Source organism: Neofelis nebulosa, chromosome 6, assembly GCF_028018385.1.
Source record: "Neofelis nebulosa isolate mNeoNeb1 chromosome 6, mNeoNeb1.pri, whole genome shotgun sequence".
NCBI lineage: Eukaryota > Metazoa > Chordata > Mammalia > Carnivora > Felidae > Neofelis > Neofelis nebulosa.
In genome coordinates this window covers 104,253,674-104,273,777 of record NC_080787.1, presented here as the reverse complement: position 1 = coordinate 104,273,777, position 20,104 = coordinate 104,253,674, and the positions used below count along the sequence as shown (strand labels likewise).

The following is a 20,104-nucleotide window of genomic DNA, read 5'->3' as shown; positions in this document are numbered from 1 at the left end:
AATCTCACCAACTCTAATGAAATATCTGAACTATAAGAACTGGTTTTTTTTAAGTGTGGCTTTAATAATGTTAATTACCCACAATAATTCAAGAAATAAAAAGTAGCATAGTAAAGATTCTGTTTTCCTAAATCAAGGTGAATGATTCGTAAAGAGTATTATTTATCGGGACTCCTGGGTGTTCAGTCAGTTAAGCGTCCAACTCTTAGCTCTGGTCATGATCTCACGGTTCAGGAGTTCACGTCCCGAGTCAGGCTTTGCACTGACAGTGAGGAGCCTGCTTGGGATTCTGTCTCTCCCTCTCTCTCTGCCCTTCCCCACTTATGCTCACGCTCACTCTCTTTCTCTCTCGAAATGAACTTTAAAAAAAATTAAAAGAAGAGTATTATTTATCTATGGGTGAATTGAGCTTCTAGTGTATTAAAAAGATGACTTAGGGGCACCTGGGTGGCTCAGTCAGTTGAGCATCTGACTTTGGCTCAGGTCATTATCTCACGGTTCGTGAGTTTAAGCCCCTATCGGGCTCTGTGCTGACAGCTCAGAGCCTGGAGACTGCTTCAGATTCTGTCTCCCTCCCTCTGCCCCTCCCCGACTCACATTCTGTCTCTCTTAATAAATAAACAAACATTAACCAAAAAAAAAAAAAAAAAAGAGATGATTACTCATTTGCTCAAAAGATTTTTTTGATAGATGCTTTGAGTGTGTACCAGCCTCTCTGGGCAAACCTGTGAGGCTTACTACACAATTCATTGTTTCCTTGTCACCGCATATCTCCTCTGATGGAAAAAGTGACCCTAGATGGCCTAGAAAAAGAGAAAAGGATTTTATCTTTCTCATGAATAACTGAAAATCCCTGTGAGATTAATGGAGTCAATTCAGAGAAAATCATGAATTCCTGATACATGACTTTAGAATGAGCCCATAGTTGGATTCTAATCTGTTCTAAACTATTTAGGTGCCAGCACCAAAATGAGATACTTAATGCTGGCTTTGAAATGGAAATTGTAGTTGACCCTTGAACAAGGAGAGGATTAGGAGCGCCAGCTCCCCCCACTTCATGGGGTCAAAAATCTGCATAGAGGGGCACCTGGGTGGCTTAGTTGGTTAAGCATACCACTCTTGATTTTGGCTCAGATTATGATGTCACAGTTCACGAGTTCAAGCCCCACATTGCTGTCTGTGCTGACAGTGCAGAGCCTGCTTGGGATTCTCTCTCTCTGCCTCTCTGCCCCTCCTCTGCTCACGCGGTCTCTCTCTCTCTCTCTCTCTCTCTCTCTCTCTCTCTCTCTCCTTCCCTCCCTCTCTATTTTTTTAAAAATTGCATATAACCTTGACTCCCCCAAAACTTAATTTCTAATAGCCTACTGTTGACTGGAAGCCTTACTGATAACATAAACACTCGATTAACATACATTTTATGTTTTATATATTATATACTGTGTTCTCAGAATATAGTGAGCTAGAGAAAAGAAAATATTAAGAAAATCATAAGGAAGACAGTACATTTACTGTACTGTTTTTATTGAAAAAAAAAATCTGCACATAAGTGGACCTGTGCAGTTCAAACCCATGTTGTTCAAGGGTCAACCATACTTGATTCATCCCAGATCGTCTGGATAGGACTGGGCTTGTCCCAGCCTGCAGCAAAATGTATTGGCTTCCTGCCCCAGGTGACATTTCCCTGTACCCCACCATTGATACTAGACTTTCTTCATCTTAATTTAAATCATTTGGGGGTGCCTGGGTGGCTGAGTCAGTTGAGCATCTGTTTGGCTCGGGTCATGATCCCAGGGTCATGGGATTGAGCCCCAAGTCAGGCTCTGCACTGACTGTGGAACCTGCTTAAGATTCTCTTCCTCTCTCCCTCTGCTCCTCTTCCCTGCTCAAGAGCACACATGCTTTCTCTCTCTGTCTGTCTGTCTCTCTCTCTCTCTCTCCCTCCCTCCCTGTCTCCCTCTCAAATAAGTAAAATGAAAAAATATATATTTTTAATTCTATTAGAACTAACTTGATGAAGGTTATCTTGCAGTAAAAGATAAGCTTCTGCTGAAAACTCTTAATTTTTTACCATTTTGGAGCATTTCCCAGGTGTCAGGTGTGGGGGGGTAGAGACAGAGAAAGAAAGGAGAAGGTGGGGAGATAGTGGGTATTTTTTTTATGATGAAATGTCTCCATCTAGTGGAGTTTTAGAGCAGTGAACATTGTCACCATCTTAGTCTCCAAAGCCATTTCTTTTGCATGTGTTCAGAGGAAAAAAAAAAATTCTACATATGTTCCTAGATGATATACTTAACAAGTGCATGTATTTCTTTTAGAGGACACAGAAATGAAGCCAATGCAAACTGTTCAAACATTAACATTTTAATTTCATGATTTGAGTCCAAAAGGCAGAGGAATGAAAATAGGGGAGCAAGCAGCACAAGAGTAAATTCCACACAATCCGTAAAGATCCAGCTCTTAAGTCGGGTGGTGGATGCACAGGTGTTCATATACACATATATTCTTTGGTATGTGTCAGTTATTTCCTAAGAAAAATCTGGACACAAACTAAATTTAAGATTTATTAATAAAGGACTTCCTAAGGACACCTGGGTGGCTTAGTCAGTTGAGCATTTGACTCTTGTTTTCAGGTCGGGTCATGATCTCCCAGTTCGTGAGTTCGAGCCCCACATTGGGCTCTGCACTGATAATGCAGAGTCTGCTTGAGATTCTCTCTCTCTCCTTCTCTCTCTGCCCCTCCTCTGCACGTTTTCTCTTTCTCTCTCTCTCTCAAAAATAAACATTAGATAGATAGATAGATAGATAGATAGATAGATAGATAGATAGGACTTCCTAGGTATGAGAACAGTTATCTCCTCTTTTGGTTGATTTATCTGTTCACATTTGTTTAATAGGGTGAAAAGCCTCTGACAGCACCCCATTTTCTCATGGGCTACTCATGGGCTATTTTGTGTCACTTGTGCCACCGAACGCTCCCCCACAGTCCCACCCAGAGCATATGTGGGCTTGTCACCATTGGCTGCTTTATTACTTGCTGTCTGGGGTGGTTTCTTTCTTCCCTGACTGAGGGCTTTGACAGAGTCCAGCCACAGTGATTTTAAAAAAAGAAAAAAAAAAGTCCTGGGGTTCCTCTTGCTGCCTCCAAGGACCAAAACAGGAAGGAGAGAAGGCACTGGACCCCTGCCGAAGAGCAGTGTGAGAGGTCTCCGTATGCTCAAGGACAGCAGCATCCTCCCCAGCCCTCGTTCCTGGCCACGGGCCGGCGCAGGGTTCTACGGGCACCGTGCGTGTTGGGGCTCCAGCCCCACGTGTATGTGTGCAGAGAAGCACACGCTCCACCCCTGCTCTCTGTCACAGATGCAGCGCCATGGGTTCAAGCACATGAACTCTAACCATGTGATAGACCCATGTGTTTTCAGCTGAGAGTGGTGCTTATATAAGGCCCCCCCCCATGTCCTCCTGCCCACAGTTCTGGGAGTCCCCACCCCCACCCCAGACTGAGACAGGCGATCGCATGGAACGCCTGGCTATATACCATGTGGTTAGACTCAGAATCCCATTCCCTGGCCAGTTTTTGTTCTCTCCCCACACTGTTACACACACAGCTACCCCCAGCCCTCCTCTCCTGCCCACCAGGCTCAGGTCAAGTTGATGAAAGAACCTGAGGTTGAAAATTTCTGAACGAGATTTAACCTATTGTCTTTATTCTTCTACCCACTTGCTTGAGAACAAGCAAGACAGGTATTCAGAGGAGGCTTTCATCCCTTACTGGGCCTCCTGACAGGTTTCCGTTCTCAGATGCTCTGCAGCTCTAATGTTTTTCTTTTCTTTTTTGGTGCATCTTGTAACGGCTAACAGAATGACACTAAAGCCAACAAACGGTCTGCTTCTCTCCAGCAGTACCAAAGGATGTTGTTACCTCAGGATGTGAGACGACATAGACAGTTAAATTAGCAGTATTAGCACATGCTTCATTTTCCTTCTAGCTTTGCTGAGATGTAACCGACATGTAACACTGTAAGTTTAAGGTCTACAGACAGTGTGATGGGTGGACGCAAGAATATGTTGTGAATGTTTACCACGATAATGCATTCTTCTCTTAACATAATTACCATTTTCTTTTTGTTGTCACAGGGTTTTTCTAAAGTAGCCTGAGGCTGGGTTCCCTTCCCCTCTGTCCAAACTGAGGACGCTTACCAAGCAAAATGCCCCCTCGCCCCAAGAGAGTTCTCTCATGGCCAGGGTCCTACATTGTTAATTGGCAAGTAAAATAAGATATGAGAGACCACACTGGATTCAACTCACACTTGACTCAGAGAGTAACCATGTAACCCTTACAAAGAGCTGGGTTGGAGTTTGAAGAAATCAGGCAGTGGAATGAGTAGGAGATACTGAGTCTGTAACTGCAGAACATTGAAATGGTCAACACATTCACTTCCTTTTCTCTTTGTTCTCTGCAGGGAAGGAGATTGGTGGGAAGCCCGCTCCTTGACCACCGGAGAGACTGGTTACATTCCCAGCAATTATGTGGCTCCAGTTGACTCTATCCAGGCAGAAGAGTAGGTTTTGTTGTTTTCGCTCAACTACTTGCTTTTAAAAGTTAGTTGTCACAGTAACATGCTACTAACCTTGTGCAGGAGGGAGAAGAAACTCACTAGAGCGATTCAGGGTTGAGAGAAGATAGTGATGCCGCATGCCCCAGGCACTGTGCTCTGCGTTTTGCCGTATCTGTGTAATACTTGTGCTGTTACTAACTTAATATTTTTCTTGATGACTGTATCTTAAAAACATACTGATTTTGAAAGGGAACTTTGTATCAGAACCCTAAATGAAAGCCCAGTATTAGTTGCCGTAGACAGAAAGTAACCAGAAAAACGTGATGAAGTTCTGGCTAGGGCACATATTAGTAATGTGAACCCAAGGTTTTAAGCCTATAGTCTGCTGGAAAATAAAAAAGAGCGAGGGAGAGAGAAAGAATGGGAGTGGGGAGGGAAAGGAAAAGGGGGGCGGGGAGTAAGGGGCCAGGGGGCCAAATAACTATTAAAGATGAGATGGAGATTTTCTTTCTCAGTGTAATCAGAAATATTAAAGGAGCACCGAAAAGACTTACCTTCCATGTGCCAGGTAGAAGTGTCTCACATACAGCATGTTCCACAACTCAGGAAGCTCTCGTGATGCATTTCAAATGCTGCTTTCCTGTGAGTTGGGGTCTTGGTTGGTTTCCTTGATAGGAAATCGTGACTAGCAGTTAGTTGGACCAAGGATTTCACTGGCTCCAGTTTTGGAAGTTGCTGAGTAGGCCGAGGGGATTCTAGAAGGGACAACCATTGTTCCTCCTCCTGACCTGTGGGGATTCATGAGCACTTTCAAAAGGGGGAACTATTAGAGTGGCTTGTGTGTGGTTACCCCCATTTCTGAACTGAGGGGAAGAAAACTGGCCTGTGACTCCAAAACTTGGGGACCTGCCCTCCTCCCTGACACCCTGGGGACCTGCCTCTCCTGGTGGTCTTGCCTTACCAATGAGGGAGTCGAGAAGAGTCAGCCATGAAGCCCAGCCTTTGGCTCTGATATTGCATTTTGCCCTGGATTTGTTTAAGCACTGCAAGGAGGATTAGACGCCACACCCCAGCCAAATCCCCAATTGGATCACTGTCTTGCCTTTAATTCCTTTGTATTTTCTCTAAGAAGATCTGTTTTGTTCCCCACTCTCAAATACTCAGTGGTTCTGCACTCCTTTTTTTCTCCTAGTGAGTGTGTTTTATCATCAAAGAGTAAAGAAATCTGTATTGAATTTTTATTTTAGGGCAGATTTGCAAACATCTTTGTGTTCTTTCAGAATAAAAGGTGCCACTAAAAGGTAGCATTACTTTGGTTTAACTGGGAACATACCCACTATATATTTAAGTTCTATTTATAATGATCAATTTTTAAACTACTTTGTTTTTAAAGAATAAATTAGCGTTTTAAAAAGATAACGCATATGGTTTTACATAGACAATTAATTGCCATTATCTTAAAATGCCATTGTTTTGGTTCAATCCATTGTTCTAACTGTTCCCTCTTCACCACTGCTCGTGTTTATACTGCATTTTAATTGGGTGATTGATGCCAACCCAGAAAGTCATTTCTCATAAATAATTGCTGTGATTCTCTTCATACCATCTAGTGCTAGGTTAGGACTGTCGCACAGTCTGGTGCCTTTAAAAGTCACTGAGGAGCTAACTCGCAGTGTGTCTTTTCTTACGATCGGTGAAGCTCTTTCATTCACAAAAGAATTTGACAGTGAACGCATAATAGCTATGTTCAAGTATAAGGAATTAAAATTTCATTTTAGAAACTGGATTATTTCACAGTTGAATATTCTAAAATTGTTTCTACGCACAGATTCCAAATGAATGCTTGCGAATTCTTGCAGCACCTCGTGCTGACCCATTTAACTCCCTGCCAAGCCATGGTTAGGGCTGGAGAGTACAGGGGAAGGTAAAAGGTGAATGGCAGAGGTTGTGATATGACTTCACGATGCCTTCCTCATGGCACTGGAATGTCACTACGGGGAGAGTAGGACACGGTACACCCAGTCATTTCTCAGGACGTGCTCGTTGACTGTGCACAGCGACCTGTTCCTGCAGCGGCACCAAAACACACATGTGCAGATCCCCACCCACCCGCGAGACAGATCCTTTCACTCACTCACCTAAGTCCTCACCCTGCTGGACAGGAAGAGACTAAAAACTGACATCCGCAGTCCACAGCCATCTCAAATTGGGGGTGGTTTTGACAATTGTTTTCAAAGTTGCTGTAGGTACAAAGTGACTGAAAATACTACGTCTTTGTTCTGTATCCATTGTGACTGGCTTTTTTTTTTAATGCTTGATTAATGATCTGTGTATAGACTAAGGCTGTGCTTTGTTATTTCCCAGGGGGTGTAATTATGCTCAGAAATCCGGGGTCTCATAGATGTGTGTGGGAAGGGTCTCCTGCAGTTGCCATTTCAAAACGAGGTCTTAGATTTCTCTTCTCATAAATGCAGGTGGCAGTTTTAACACAGACCAGTTCTTGTCACCTCTGAAGGGAAGGAAAGTCACCCACCGTTCAAATCTGACTTTTTTTCTTTGAAGAATGGTAGAGGTGGATGAGGGATAGAATCAGGAACCGACTGAAAGGGAGCTAGATGAAGCTAGGAAAAAATATATAGGGGAAGGCTAAGGATGAAATCGGAGGGAAGGGGGGGTTGCTATTCCATTTTTGTAAATGATCATTACAAAATGTTCCCCTCCCTTGATTTCATTTAAAGGTGGTACTTTGGAAAACTTGGCCGAAAAGATGCTGAGCGACAGCTTTTGTCCTTTGGAAACCCGAGAGGTACCTTTCTTATCCGTGAGAGTGAAACCACCAAAGGTAAGATAAGGAGTTGAAGATGTTGGTTGTCATTCAAATCCGTGGATTAGTCAGAGGGGATGAAAGGCTTATCTCTAATGTGCAAGGATTTTTAAATGGCACATACCCTCCCTGCCTCGTGAGGAGTCCGAGTTTCAGTTTTTCCCTCCAGGCTCTAGAACTGCACACGGCTCCGGAAGGACTACAGAGGCTCAAAAGCAAAGCCCTTCTTCCTGAAACAGGGAGCTGGGCAGCTTCACTCCTGCAGGCGCACAAGATCATAGAATTTTCAGCTGTTCTTTAGAATTACAATTTTCTGAATCTCTTAGTTCCCCAGGCGCCAGTCCTACAGGTTGTTTTTGCATTCCTTTTATTTTTTCAAAACTGAGCACTGCTCTTCCTCCAACTGCTGGCCGTTTCATCATTGAAACACTCATTAGAGCCCACAAGAGGAGCTGGGCCAAGGGAAGGGACTTTCTACCTTGATCTACCAGACATGGTTATCTGCTCCCGAGAAAGTGTGGCAAATCAGAAACAGGAGGCTCCCTTGTAGGGAAGCACTCCTTCCACTTCTGTAGCACACGCTGCCCTGCCTCTGTGACACTCCATGGGTGAGGAAGACGAGGAGAGCGCCCCCAGCCTGCGGGGCTGTTGTTCTTCATCCCCTCTCGGGAGAGTTGGGTCTGTCCCGTGTTAGGCAACGTGCAGGTGACAGTACTGAAGAGAATATTGTAGGAAAAAATCCAGAAAGCTTTCCTTCTCAAGAGTAAAATCACTTTATTGCTAACATCTTCTGACATTTGCGGGAAAGAGGTGTTTTCTTCTTCTGTTCCTGAGTGGAAGAGAGCGTGTTTGTGTGCACGCACGCACATATGTGTGTGTGTGTGTGTGTGTGTGTGTCCTCTTGATGATTATTAATCAGAATACTCAAGTGAATGAGACCGAAAAAACGAGTGAGCTCTCAGAATGATTGGAGCTGCTAATGCCTTGCATATTTACCAGGTGCCTATTCACTGTCGATCCGAGATTGGGATGATATGAAAGGAGACCATGTCAAACATTATAAAATTCGCAAACTTGACAATGGTGGATACTATATTACCACCCGGGCCCAGTTTGAAACACTTCAGCAGCTTGTACAACATTACTCAGGTAACCCTAATGCCAACTCGCTACTAACCACTGGGACACTGGAGGGAGTGGGTAGGCACTGAGTAGGGGGTGGGGGGAGAGATACAAGCATACACAAAGGCAGCAGTGACAGTTTTCTTTGCTAGCCACTCAACGTGGGACTTTGCTGCATAGGATCTGTTGATGTTTTTCTATCATAGTTATTATTAGTTCCATACGTTTGTCAAAAAATTCTATAACATTCTTGTTCCCCAGATACAAAGCAGTAGGTTAAATTGTAAAAGTTGTCATCTTTTCCTGTTCCCCTGGAGTCTGTCATCAGAAACCATGACAGGAGAGAGAACAGTGTCTGGGCGGAAACACACAAAGTGTTGGGGGATCGTGTAGGGGACCCCCCAGTTCTCACTCAGTACTCACAGGAATAGCCACACATGCTTTTCATTCTCATGACCAGAAGAATTTTGCAACCCATCTATCATGTTCTACTGATCCACCAATACTGCTGTTTCCTAACTAGATGTAGACTCTGTGACCCACAGCTCCTCCTAGATCTGTTAGGGCCATTGTGTTAAATTAAACTTGTGAACAGTAAGTGGAACAGCCTCTGTCCTAACACCCATTTGTCACTGTCAGTGTGTTCCTAGAAATATGCACTTATGAGGTGTTTAGGTGTGCAATTGGTACATTCTAGTAAAGATTGTGGTCTTATACACAAGTGTTAAAATGATTTCTTTCTTTCCAAGATTAGCAAGAATACCCTGCTATATGACATACACACACAGGTGGATTTTTATATAGATACACATATACAGGTATATATCTGTATCCCATTAAACCCAGTAGTTTTTTCTGTGACCTATATATGTGTGTTCTTCAGGACAATGACAAAACCCCAAAATAGTGCATGACTTGCTCTATGCACATTCATTTTTTAAAAATGTGTGTATAATTTTTTAGCGCCCCCCCCAAAAAAGCAGTCTTTTGAAAATGGAAATAAGAAATGCCTATTGATTTATCCCAGGCACTAATGAAAAAGTGAGAAAATTAACAACACTTGGCGTACTCGTTGATTAGGGCATTGGATAGCTCTAGTTTACGTGATTCTAATGAAATATTTGGGAGAAATGGAGCAGAATCTCTCCCTGAGCTTAAGTGATGCACTCAAAATGCCTGCATGTGTCAGAATTTTTCAAATGCCAAAATATATTTCATTACAGGCAAACATCAGCAGGATCCCCAGGGTTTGGATCATTTGAAAATATTGTGTTGGAAAGGGCACCTTAATAACATCATAAAGCTGGAAGGAGAGAAGGAATATGAAGAGCAATAGACGTTTTTTTAATCTCAAAAAAAATCCATCTCGAGTTAGATTTGTTTTTATATTGGCTTTTCCTCTTCCCCCCTTCCTCTCTCTCACACAATAAAATGCCTTTGCAATATTGACACATAAATAATTTCCTGCCTAAACATCTCAGAACCTGAGTCTACCAAAAAGAAAGGAATAAAAAGAAACTAAGAGCTGGTTCCTAGAGAAAAGAGAGCACTACATGTGGTTTTCCTGGATCCAAGGGGCCTTCAGGGGCTGTGGTGGGGCAGAGGCTCTGCCTCACAAGCCAGGCTTTCTACAGCTTTTGTCACTGCCCTGATTCCTTGTTCTTTGTTACCTTTTCTTACCTGACAGATATTTCACTTGGCATTTAGGCAATTTCCCCCTTACCACTGCTAAAGTGTAAAAGGTATATTCTTTTAAAAAAATAAATAAAGGAAGGAAGGAAGGAAGGAAAGAAAAGAAAGAGAACAAAAGAAAAAAAATCCAAATAACCTATAAGTGATAACTTTCTTCCTTTGTCTTTTTCATAAGAAACAGTTCTTTCACATCCTTGAATTTGTACAGATTTCGGTTTCCTGTCTTTCTGCTTTGAAACCAGATTTCTAAATTATACATTGGAGACTGTTAAAAAGATTTATTTTTAATGGGAAATATCAAAGAAGTGAGAGCATCTGACTGGTAGAATAGAGTCAGTTAAAATGCCAAAGAAATCACTAGAGAAATGTGACCTCTTTTTTTCCCCTGCCAGGTATAATCTTCAGCCTAAGATTCAAGAGAAAAATCCTGTACTGAAGTTACAATTTTCAATATATTCAGACCAAAGAAAGCCCCTAAACCCTTGACATTAGAGAGGGTTAAGGACAGTCGTGCTGACATTCAGTAGTCCAGATGTACCTTTTGAAATCAGCGGAGGTATTTCAGGGTTCCAGAGACATGTTATTAGCACAAGTTGCTGAAAATGTTTTTCTTCCTTAGCGAGTATTAGAAACCAAAGCAGTCATACCTGTACCTGTATATATGTGTAAACTATGCTATACCTGGAGGCATGGAGCAGTCCGCATTGAAAATGTCCTCTGTTCTACCTCCAATGACCATGTTTCAATGTGTGGTGTCTAATCTTCCGAGATGTGTGCAGCTCTCCGCCGACGTAGCACTGTTTTCAGCAACACTGTGCACTCGCTGGGTTTGTGCAACTGTAAGTGTTGTTTCACGTGTTGTGCTTTTCTCTCCCTCTCCTGCCGCTGTCCTCGCTCCATCAGAGAGAGCCGCAGGCCTCTGCTGCCGCCTCGTAGTTCCCTGTCATAAAGGGATGCCAAGGCTTACCGATCTGTCTGTCAAAACCAAAGATGTCTGGGAAATCCCTCGAGAATCCCTGCAGTTGATCAAGAGACTGGGAAATGGGCAGTTTGGGGAAGTATGGATGGGTATGCTGAGACTCAATTATTCTATTACTAGCTTTCTCGTTTGGGAAGTCCCAAACAGCGAAGATGGAAGGTGAAAATAAAGACTTTATGACCAGGAAGAAGGCTTAAGTTACTCATAGTAGAGAATTATACATTTGATTTTGATTTCAAAATTCCAGAATTTCTAGAAGAGAGATAGTGGTCAAGATTGGCAGATGGCTCAAATTATGCCGTTATATGAATCTCAATTCCTAACCCAGAAAACAGTGCAAGGAATGTTCCAGCTTGCACAAATGCCTTGCCCTTCCTTTACAACTGCAAATGTTTGCCCAGTGAACTCAGTGTTGCCCTAAAGGGTAAGTCACCTTCCATCTTCCCTAGTGCATGCATGATAACGGATTATAAGGATTGTGTTTTCTTTATTAATTCCCTTTCCTGTAGAGAAAGCTGATGGTTTGTGTTTTAACTTAACTGTGATTGCATCAAGTTGTACCCCACAAACTTCTGGATTGGCTAAAGATGCTTGGGAAGTTGCACGTGGTTCATTGTCTCTGGAGAAGAAGCTGGGTCAGGGGTGTTTCGCTGAAGTGTGGCTTGGTAAGGCAGAGGGCACATTTCATTTTGGCTACTTCTCAAGGCCAATTAAAAGGACAGTCTGAACAAACACACACACACAATCATTGGGACCAAGACACTTAACCTGAAGCTAGACAGACGCAGGCCATCTAGATTTTGAGAATACGGCGATACCTTGCCGTGCTCTTCTATACTTCTTCATATGGTTGGTGAAGCAGATGCACATAGAAGAAACACCAATACAATAAGTGTCTGTTGTTTCCTCTTCCTGAGACATAGGAAGGTAAGATACTATAGATGGGTTACTATAGGGAAAGACCATGGGCTTTTATGCTCAGTGGGCCAGGGTTTGAATCATTACTAGCTGATTAACCATATCCAAGGGGCTCATTTAACCTCCTTGAGCCTCAGTTTCCTCGTCTGTAGAATTGGAATGATACCTACTTCATAGGATTGAGAATCACATAGGACAATATATTTAGAGTCCTTGCACGCAGTTCGTGCTCAGTAGGCACACATACTTCTCTTAATTCGGTTGTCATGTCACTCATTGATGAGGCTGACTGCACTGGGCCCGTCCCACTGCTTTTATAACACCCTTTGGGTCATTTACAGCTTTGCTTGGAGAAAATCCATGGGTTTGGTGCCACCCAAAGACATCTGTCAGTGAGACAGTGTTGGTGCTTATGGAATCTACCTTCTTTCTTAGGTTCAATTAAAAACAATATGGATAGGTACCTGTTTTTACGTTGTAGCTGTAGGTGTGCAGGGGTGGTCAGCATTAAAAGATTTAGAACAGTGAAAGCACTTGGAACAGAGCCTGGCAAAGAATAAATATTACATAGATATGGGTGTAGCAATAAGGTTAGAGATAGACATTCAAACATACACCTATATGTACTGTGTATGTATAAGCTACTATATAATAAGCGCTCTCATTTTTCGAGTCCACATTATTGTGTCTCTCTCCGTACTTTAACTCAAGTATCATAAAATATCTTCATGTAGCCTTCCTCTCCCTCATCTGCCCAATTTATAATTGAAGTTGTGGGTGCCAAGGATTTCAATTCAATCATTTATACAATCAGGAAGAATTGGACATTCTACAAAATTTTATTTTCAAATTTTATGATTATCAACTTTAAATCATTATGCCACATTATTAAGAATTTGTTGCCCACTGAGCATAAAACATTATGTCGTGGTAGTTCGGGATCAGGATGGAATGCCAGTGAGAGTAACTGGGTTGTTATTAGAGAGGAAAATCTCTATTTAAAATTTTGGGATGCTAATAGCACTCAAATAGCAAAGACCACTTCCAGATTATCAGATTTTCCATTTATATTTGGTGGTCAGATATTTTATAAGGTTTGAATGAACTCTTTTTTAAGCCACTGTTCTTTCATAACTTAGATGTTTGTAGGCTGCATGTTGTAATCGTATGAACCATGGTTTGAACAGGGTAACAAAAGTTTACAGAAATGTTTAATTCTGAAGTCAGTTACATTAAATATAAAAATGAATCTTCATTTAAACCAGCTCTCTTTTCCAAACAGAAAAAGCACGCTCTAACTTAGCAGATTTTTCTGTTTCCCTTAGAGTTTTAATCCGAAGTTGTAGGACTAATAACAGAATACACATAGAACCTGGATTTTTGTTTTTTTAATTTCACAGCTGAAAGAGATTCAAAAGATAATCCAGTTCTACTCCTATATTCTACAGATGAGGCAACAAATGATCATAAACCAGGCCTGTCTCTGTATCTACTTGACTTTCTCCACCTGGGAAGCCTAAACATTTCTGTTCCCTCTTAGCTGCTGTTTGATTTTTTCAGTCCAATAGAGGCTGTTGCTCTTGTGGCTGACCTGAGGAGTTGTCCTCACCTGGTTGAAGTTTGGGGCAAGTAGACCGTGAGCTTCTTGCCGGTGCCCATTGGCATACTTGTAATCTCACTTATATATCAGCTGTTCAAGGTCTCTGTCAAGTAGCTCACCCACCGCACACGGTGGAAAGTCGAAAGGTAACTTCCAGACTTCCTCGGTGTGTTGCCGTCTTTTTTTAAATGGCACCCTTCATACAACGGAACTATCCTAGTTTCTTCCATGCTTGCTCTACTGTCTAAGGGATAGCGGTGGGATAGCCAGGCCTGTTCTAACCTTTGAACTTTCAGCCTTGTTAAAGAAGCATCCAAAACTTTGGGTACCAATTTGTAATCACATGTGCGAGCTAGAAAAGTAAAGTGGCATATATCAAAATCAGAAAAAAGTTAAAAGAATTAACAAACCGTAACACAGCTATAAGTAAACTCATGTTTCCTGTTGAAGATATTGGACAGAGTCCTTATTACATTCGCTTGTCTTCATTCAACAAAAAAGGATATTAAGTTTTTCTAAGTTAAAATCTAACCTTATGCAAGTAGCTGTTGATTTAAAAGCTTTTTTATTTTCCCATCAAAAGAGGATCCTCGGTTTGACTTAATGTTGTGGGATGTGTGTAGGTACCTGGAATGGAAACACGAAAGTAGCCATAAAGACTCTTAAACCAGGCACAATGTCCCCCGAGTCATTCCTTGAGGAGGCACAGATCATGAAGAAGTTGAAACATGACAAGTTGGTCCAGCTCTACGCAGTGGTGTCCGAGGAGCCCATCTACATTGTCACCGAGTACATGAATAAAGGTCAGGCCCCACCTCGCGGTTGACCCACAGGGGTTATTTCGGGGAGGGAGATGGAGGTGCCTGCCTGCTTTTGTTCTGCTTTCTGCATGAGTCTGGCATTCCTGTCAGGAAGCACAAATCATGTGCTCGTTAATGAAAGCATTGTTAGAACAGACCATGACCTTGAGTTTGCCCCCCAGATCCTTATGAAATGCAACACCTTTTGCACGCTGCACATGTCAGGAGTCCCAGCTCCTCTCCATAATTAAAGCATTCATATTTAATACCCAGGGTGATCTGGAGGGCTATGATCATTTGCTGCTACTTTGAATGCCATGGCTTGTGCTAAATTTCCTTTTTCGGGGCTGAACAGTTAGTATTGGACACTGGTCTCTGGGCTCAGCTTAGTCTCCATCTTCTCAGCGCCTTTTCTTTCCCAGTTCTCTTCTTAAACATCAGACGAAGAAAGACATGCTCTTAAAGAGCCCATTTTATTTTCATTCTTTCTCTGCCTCTTTCTAATCAAAGCACTATTGCCAAGGATAAGGCCCAGAATCACTTTGTTTTGGAAAAATAGACAAACCAAACAAGAAACGGCCTTAAAAGGCAATGCGTTGTACATCAAGGGGCACCAGCATAATTTTTCCTGTCCATATACTTTCTTTTTAAACACACTTGGAAATTTTTTTCCCTGGCAGATTGTTTGTCCCTTGTATCCAGGGTTATTTGGTAAGTAACTTTGTGATTAAACCATGGAAACAGTCACTGATGACCATCATGAGCCTCCATCCAGCCTCGGCACATGATTGTTTCCGCCCTGGTGTTGGTCCTGAGCTCCCTAGGCTGTTATCACAGTGGCTCTGAAGCTTCAGCTGTTTTGTTTCCGATATCTTCAAGGCCTGGCTGGCCATGATTTAAAAAGGGGAGCTAACTGTCCCACCCTGTATTCCTCAGATATTCTTTCCTTGATTTAAAATCTGTAAATAAGCGAGGCCAATGATTCTCAAACCTTACTGTGTATCAGAATCATTTAGGGGTATTCTTTTTTTTTTTTCTTTTTATAGGCTTTAGTCTTTGTTTTTTAATTTCAACTTGTTTTATTTTTTTAAATTTACATCCAAAGTAGCATACAGTGAAACAATGATTTCAGGAGTAGATTCCTTAGTGCCCCTTACCCATTTAGCCCATCCCCCCTCCCACAACCCCTCCAGTAACGCTCAATTTGTTCTCCATATTTATGAGTCTCTTCTGTTTTGTCCCCTCCCTGTTTTTATATTATTTTTGTTTCCCTTCCTTTATGTTCATCTGTTTTGTCTCTTAAAGTCCTCATATGAGTGAAATCATATGATTTTTGTCTTTCTCTGACTAATTTCACTCAGCATAATACCCTCCAGTTCCAGCCCTATAGTTGCAAATGGCAGGATTTCATTCTTTTTGCCAAGTAGTATTCCATTGTTTATGTAAACCGCATCTTCTTTACCATTCATCAGTTGATGGACATTTGGGCTCTTTGCATACTTTGGCTATTGTTGATAGCGCTGCTGTAAACATGGGGGTGCATGTGTCCCCTCGAAACAGCACACCTGTATCCCTTGGATAGATGCCTAGTAGTGCAATTGCTGGGTCGTAGGGTAGTTCTATTTTTAGTTTTTTGAGGAACCTCCATACAGTTTTCCAGAGTGGCTGCACCAGCTTGCATTCCCAAGGGGTATTCTTAAAATACAGCTTTCTGGGCCCGCCTCCAGAGTCTCTGATTCTGGTTCTAGGGTGGGGCCTGAGGGCTTGCATTTCTAACAAATTCCCTAAGGGAAGCTCTTCCTGCTGGTCCCAGGACCACACTTTGGGAGCCACTTGGCCTGGGTGGCATTTTCCCTATGTCACTCCTTCATTCAGGACTGATGGGAGATGAGGCTAAAGTGGTCAGCTCCTCATATGTCCTTCTTTATGACATAAAGAGAATTGCATACCATTTCTTGTAGGTTTGTCAGATTTTTGTTGTCCTTAGAAATGGAGTCACTATTGTTTGTTTGTGAAAGATAAAACTGCTGCCTTTCAATGAACAGAATTTTTTCTAGCCTCTTTTTTTTTTTAATAAATCTTTTCTTCATTGATGGCATTCATTCAATCACCTCATTATTTCTAATAAGAAAACCAAACCCAACCCTTTGTCAGGCATTTTTATCTTTCAAAGTAAATTGAAATGGTTTTCTCTTTTGTTCATAGGAAGTTTACTTGATTTCTTAAAAGATGGGGAAGGAAGAGCTCTGAAATTACCAAATCTTGTGGATATGGCCGCACAGGTAGGCCTCATGGTCCCTTGGTTCCTGCCTCAGGTTTACTGCCACATCAGTACGAGTCGTGGGGTAACGTGTCCTGTTCATCGGTTTCCACAGGTTGCTGCAGGAATGGCTTACATCGAGCGCATGAATTATATCCACAGGGATCTGCGGTCAGCAAACATCCTAGTGGGGAACGGACTCATATGCAAGATTGCTGACTTTGGACTAGCCAGATTGATCGAAGACAATGAGTACACAGCACGACAAGGTGGGCACTTAAATAGGAGGGCTTGTGACCTCAGCCTCGAGAACAGGAGCTTCTTCAGGACCTTTCCTCTCCCCTTCCCTTCCTTTCCTCCAGAAAATACTTGAAATGGCCTTCTTTGGCCAAGTGTTTGCTTCTTAACCTGGCAGGAATCTGACAGCTTTGCAGATGGGAGACTGTGGTGGGTCCAGTAGACGGACAAATGTTGCTTTTTGGTGAATGAATGTCCTCTAATGTGGTCTTCCTGACTCATGCTACCCTCATCACAGTGTCCAGGCCTGGGACGCTTTGCCTTTGGAGAAAGAGGGCTGTGGAAGGCCAAAAGAGAAGTCAAATAATAGCTCATCATTCCATCAGAGTTTCAGCAGAATGAAGAAAGCACGCTCATTGGAGACTTGAATAAAGGAGTTCTTTATAAAGGCATGGGCAGAGTTAGGAAAGCCAACAAGGCAGGAGGTGATATCTCAGAGGTAGCAACAGCCACGGACCTGACCCGAGGCGAGAAGGGCAGTGGGGAAGGGAATAGGCAGGCACCATAGCTAAGAACCAGAGGTCACCTTTGGCAGACAGAGGCCAGGCACGGATCAGGGGCTTCATACCTTAGCTCCTCCTCCAGAGATCCTGCCAAACCCAGCAAGAAGTCAGAGGTCAGGGGAGCCCACTGATGGGTCCAGCTGGGTCCAGAGCAGAGAAGAGAGCAGAAGGGGGATCATCTAGAAAGAGGACAGAAAATAGCGGCATCTCCTAAGCAGCCCCACCTCCTCTAAATCATCTCTCTCCATTCTCCCTCCTCCACAGATTTGTAGAAATTAGACTCTAGATTAAATACATCCCAAACGAGCAACCACTCCAGTGGGGAGCTTTTTGGATGCTTTTTAGAGCACCAGATGCCAGGGAGGGAATTCCCAGGGTTATTTTTTATCTTCCTGGATCTGCACACAGCAGTCAACAGGTAAATGTATGAAACTGAGTGTGCCGTTTGCAGTCGAATGTAGGCTCCTCATGTAGAATATAATGTTCACGTCTGAAGGAAATGGGTAGCCTTCATGACTGTTGTTTTTAACCAAGCCTAGGCATTCTGAGCAGGGCTGAGCGGTGACTGGAATATATTACAGGGCAGTGCTTTCTACTGGATTTTGTAATAGCCACCTTGGAATTCCTGTCCTTTCTTTCTAAATTCTGTCATTTCATGCCAATTCTTCCCTCCTTTTATCATTCTCAAGTGACGAGGAAAACAGTTAAACTGAGACCCTGGCTGGTGCAGATACTGTCCAAGTGCTCAATTCCATGTTGGTCAGACAGCTCAGCTATTTGAATTTCCCCAACACATGGCAGTTCCTGTCCTGGAGCCAAACGCCCACACAGCGAGCATGCCCACACATTACGCACACGCACACGCACGCACACACTCCTGTGGGGCCAGACGGCGGGCCACGTCCCTAATCAGAGGCACACGGGCAGCTGTGATTGGCACTGGCAGTCCAGAGAGAAATGTGGACATGATTTTGAGTCCGCGTGAGCTGAGAGGGTCTGCAGTGCCACTGGGGTCTGAGACCTGGCCCTAAATGAGAGATTTCACCCTGAGGCAAACCCTTCAGATCCCAATTCACAGACCCAGAAGGAGGGGGAGCAGGTGAAGGTTTGGGGACGTGAATATTTGATTTAGGAAGGGGTGAGATTGGAGCTGGTCTTGGCAATCCATCCCGTAAGCGTCCTTGCCTGCGTGAGTAGAGTCCTGGTGCCGGCTGGGGTAGTCCAGGATTTGATTCTCCCCTTCTCCCGGACTCTGGACTCCACGGAATTTGTGGTTACAAATCCGCCCCTTGAACCATCCACAAACGAGAAGGCTGCAGGGCAGAAACTGAAGATGTTCATGGAGATGCTGTTGACAAGGCTGAATGTTTAGTTCATGGAGTGGGGTCCAGTCCTCTGGCTGTGGCCCCGGGTGACTGGCGCCATAGGGGAAGGCGTGTGAGAGCCCCTCACTGGTTTCCGTGGCCGCATGCTTCCACCATGGAGCAGGGCCACGGGTGGCCACCCTCAGTCCTGGGCATCAAGTCCCACCCTTCTCCCCACTCAGCTGTCTGTCCACTTCTGGTGGCTTCCTCACCCCCCACCATCAGTTTCCCAGCTGCTGTCCTGATGCCTTTCAGATCAGCTTCATACCCTTTGTACCGTGTTTCCTCTGCTTAACTTCCAAGTAGTCCCACCCTTCCCTCTTAAAAATTCTTTTTGTTTCTCTCTTCCCTTTCACAAATATTTACCTATCCATGACAAACACTGGAAAGAGATGAGTAAGGAGAAGTAAATGAAGTGGAGAACTGAACTTGGAGAAAGACATAAAGGTTGGGAGCTCCAGGATTTACAAGGAGGATACAAGAATGCTGTCCTGCAGCAGAAGGAAAGGAAGGAGCTGGGGCGCTTACCTACCGAGAGCCAGGCCTGAGAGGGTAAATGTGAGGAGCGGGGAAGGAAATGATAGACTCCGAGGGGTTAAGTAACTTGTACAAAGTCACACAGCTAGTACAAGGGCAGAGGCAGGATTTGAATCCAGGTGTGGCCGGCACCATTGCATCCCTCTTAAGCTACACCAATGGCCTCTTACCAAGACAGTGATTTAAAAACGAAAAATAAAAATTGAGGTTAGTCATACGCCCCTTTTTCTCTTTATGGGAAAGTTTTTAAGGGGCACTTTCTAATGTGCATGTGTGAGGGAGTTTGAAAGAGCTTCATTTTCCAATTCTGGGACAGCCCAGCTGTTTATAAAATTCCTCCCGCGGGTCTGCCCTGCCCCGGCCTCTTAACGAGACAGAAAGGCCTGGTATGTATCTGCTAGTGTGCTCTACAGATGGCATGCGTGCTGCGTGCTAAAGTTTCTGCTGGGGATTAATCAGCTCCTCCAGACAGCTGGGCCATGTGCCTGATAATATTTACAAGTCGGGTTTTATGATACCCAGAGGCCACGGTCAGGCTAAAGCTTGATTATGGAAGTGTGGGCCGCATTCAGAAGCAAGTGCCCAACACAGGTATTTTGGGACTGTGAGTGACAGTTGTTTTTCAACACCATTGTGGGTTTCCCATCTACGG

The 20,104-nt window shown here is 43.4% G+C and overlaps 1 protein-coding gene across 8 annotated transcripts in view; it reads left to right on the top strand.

Annotated features, from left to right (window-relative positions):
* The window catches only part of FYN (FYN proto-oncogene, Src family tyrosine kinase), a 217,716-nt gene that overhangs the window by 166,818 nt on the left and 30,794 nt on the right, over positions 1-20,104 (top strand). For 6 of the 8 annotated variants that reach the window (XM_058734993.1, XM_058734992.1, XM_058734994.1 and 3 more), the window contains 7 exons: positions 4,461-4,559; positions 7,295-7,398; positions 8,380-8,529; positions 11,098-11,262; positions 14,315-14,494; positions 16,697-16,773; positions 16,867-17,020. In XM_058734993.1, coding sequence (XP_058590976.1) covers positions 4,461-4,559; positions 7,295-7,398; positions 8,380-8,529; positions 11,098-11,262; positions 14,315-14,494; positions 16,697-16,773; positions 16,867-17,020 — 929 coding nt within the window. Of the gene's footprint in view, positions 1-4,460; positions 4,560-7,294; positions 7,399-8,379; positions 8,530-11,097; positions 11,263-11,682; positions 11,839-14,314; positions 14,495-16,696; positions 16,774-16,866; positions 17,021-20,104 lie in introns of all 8 variants that reach the window. The other 2 variants (XM_058734998.1, XM_058734999.1) reach the window with 2 other exon arrangements.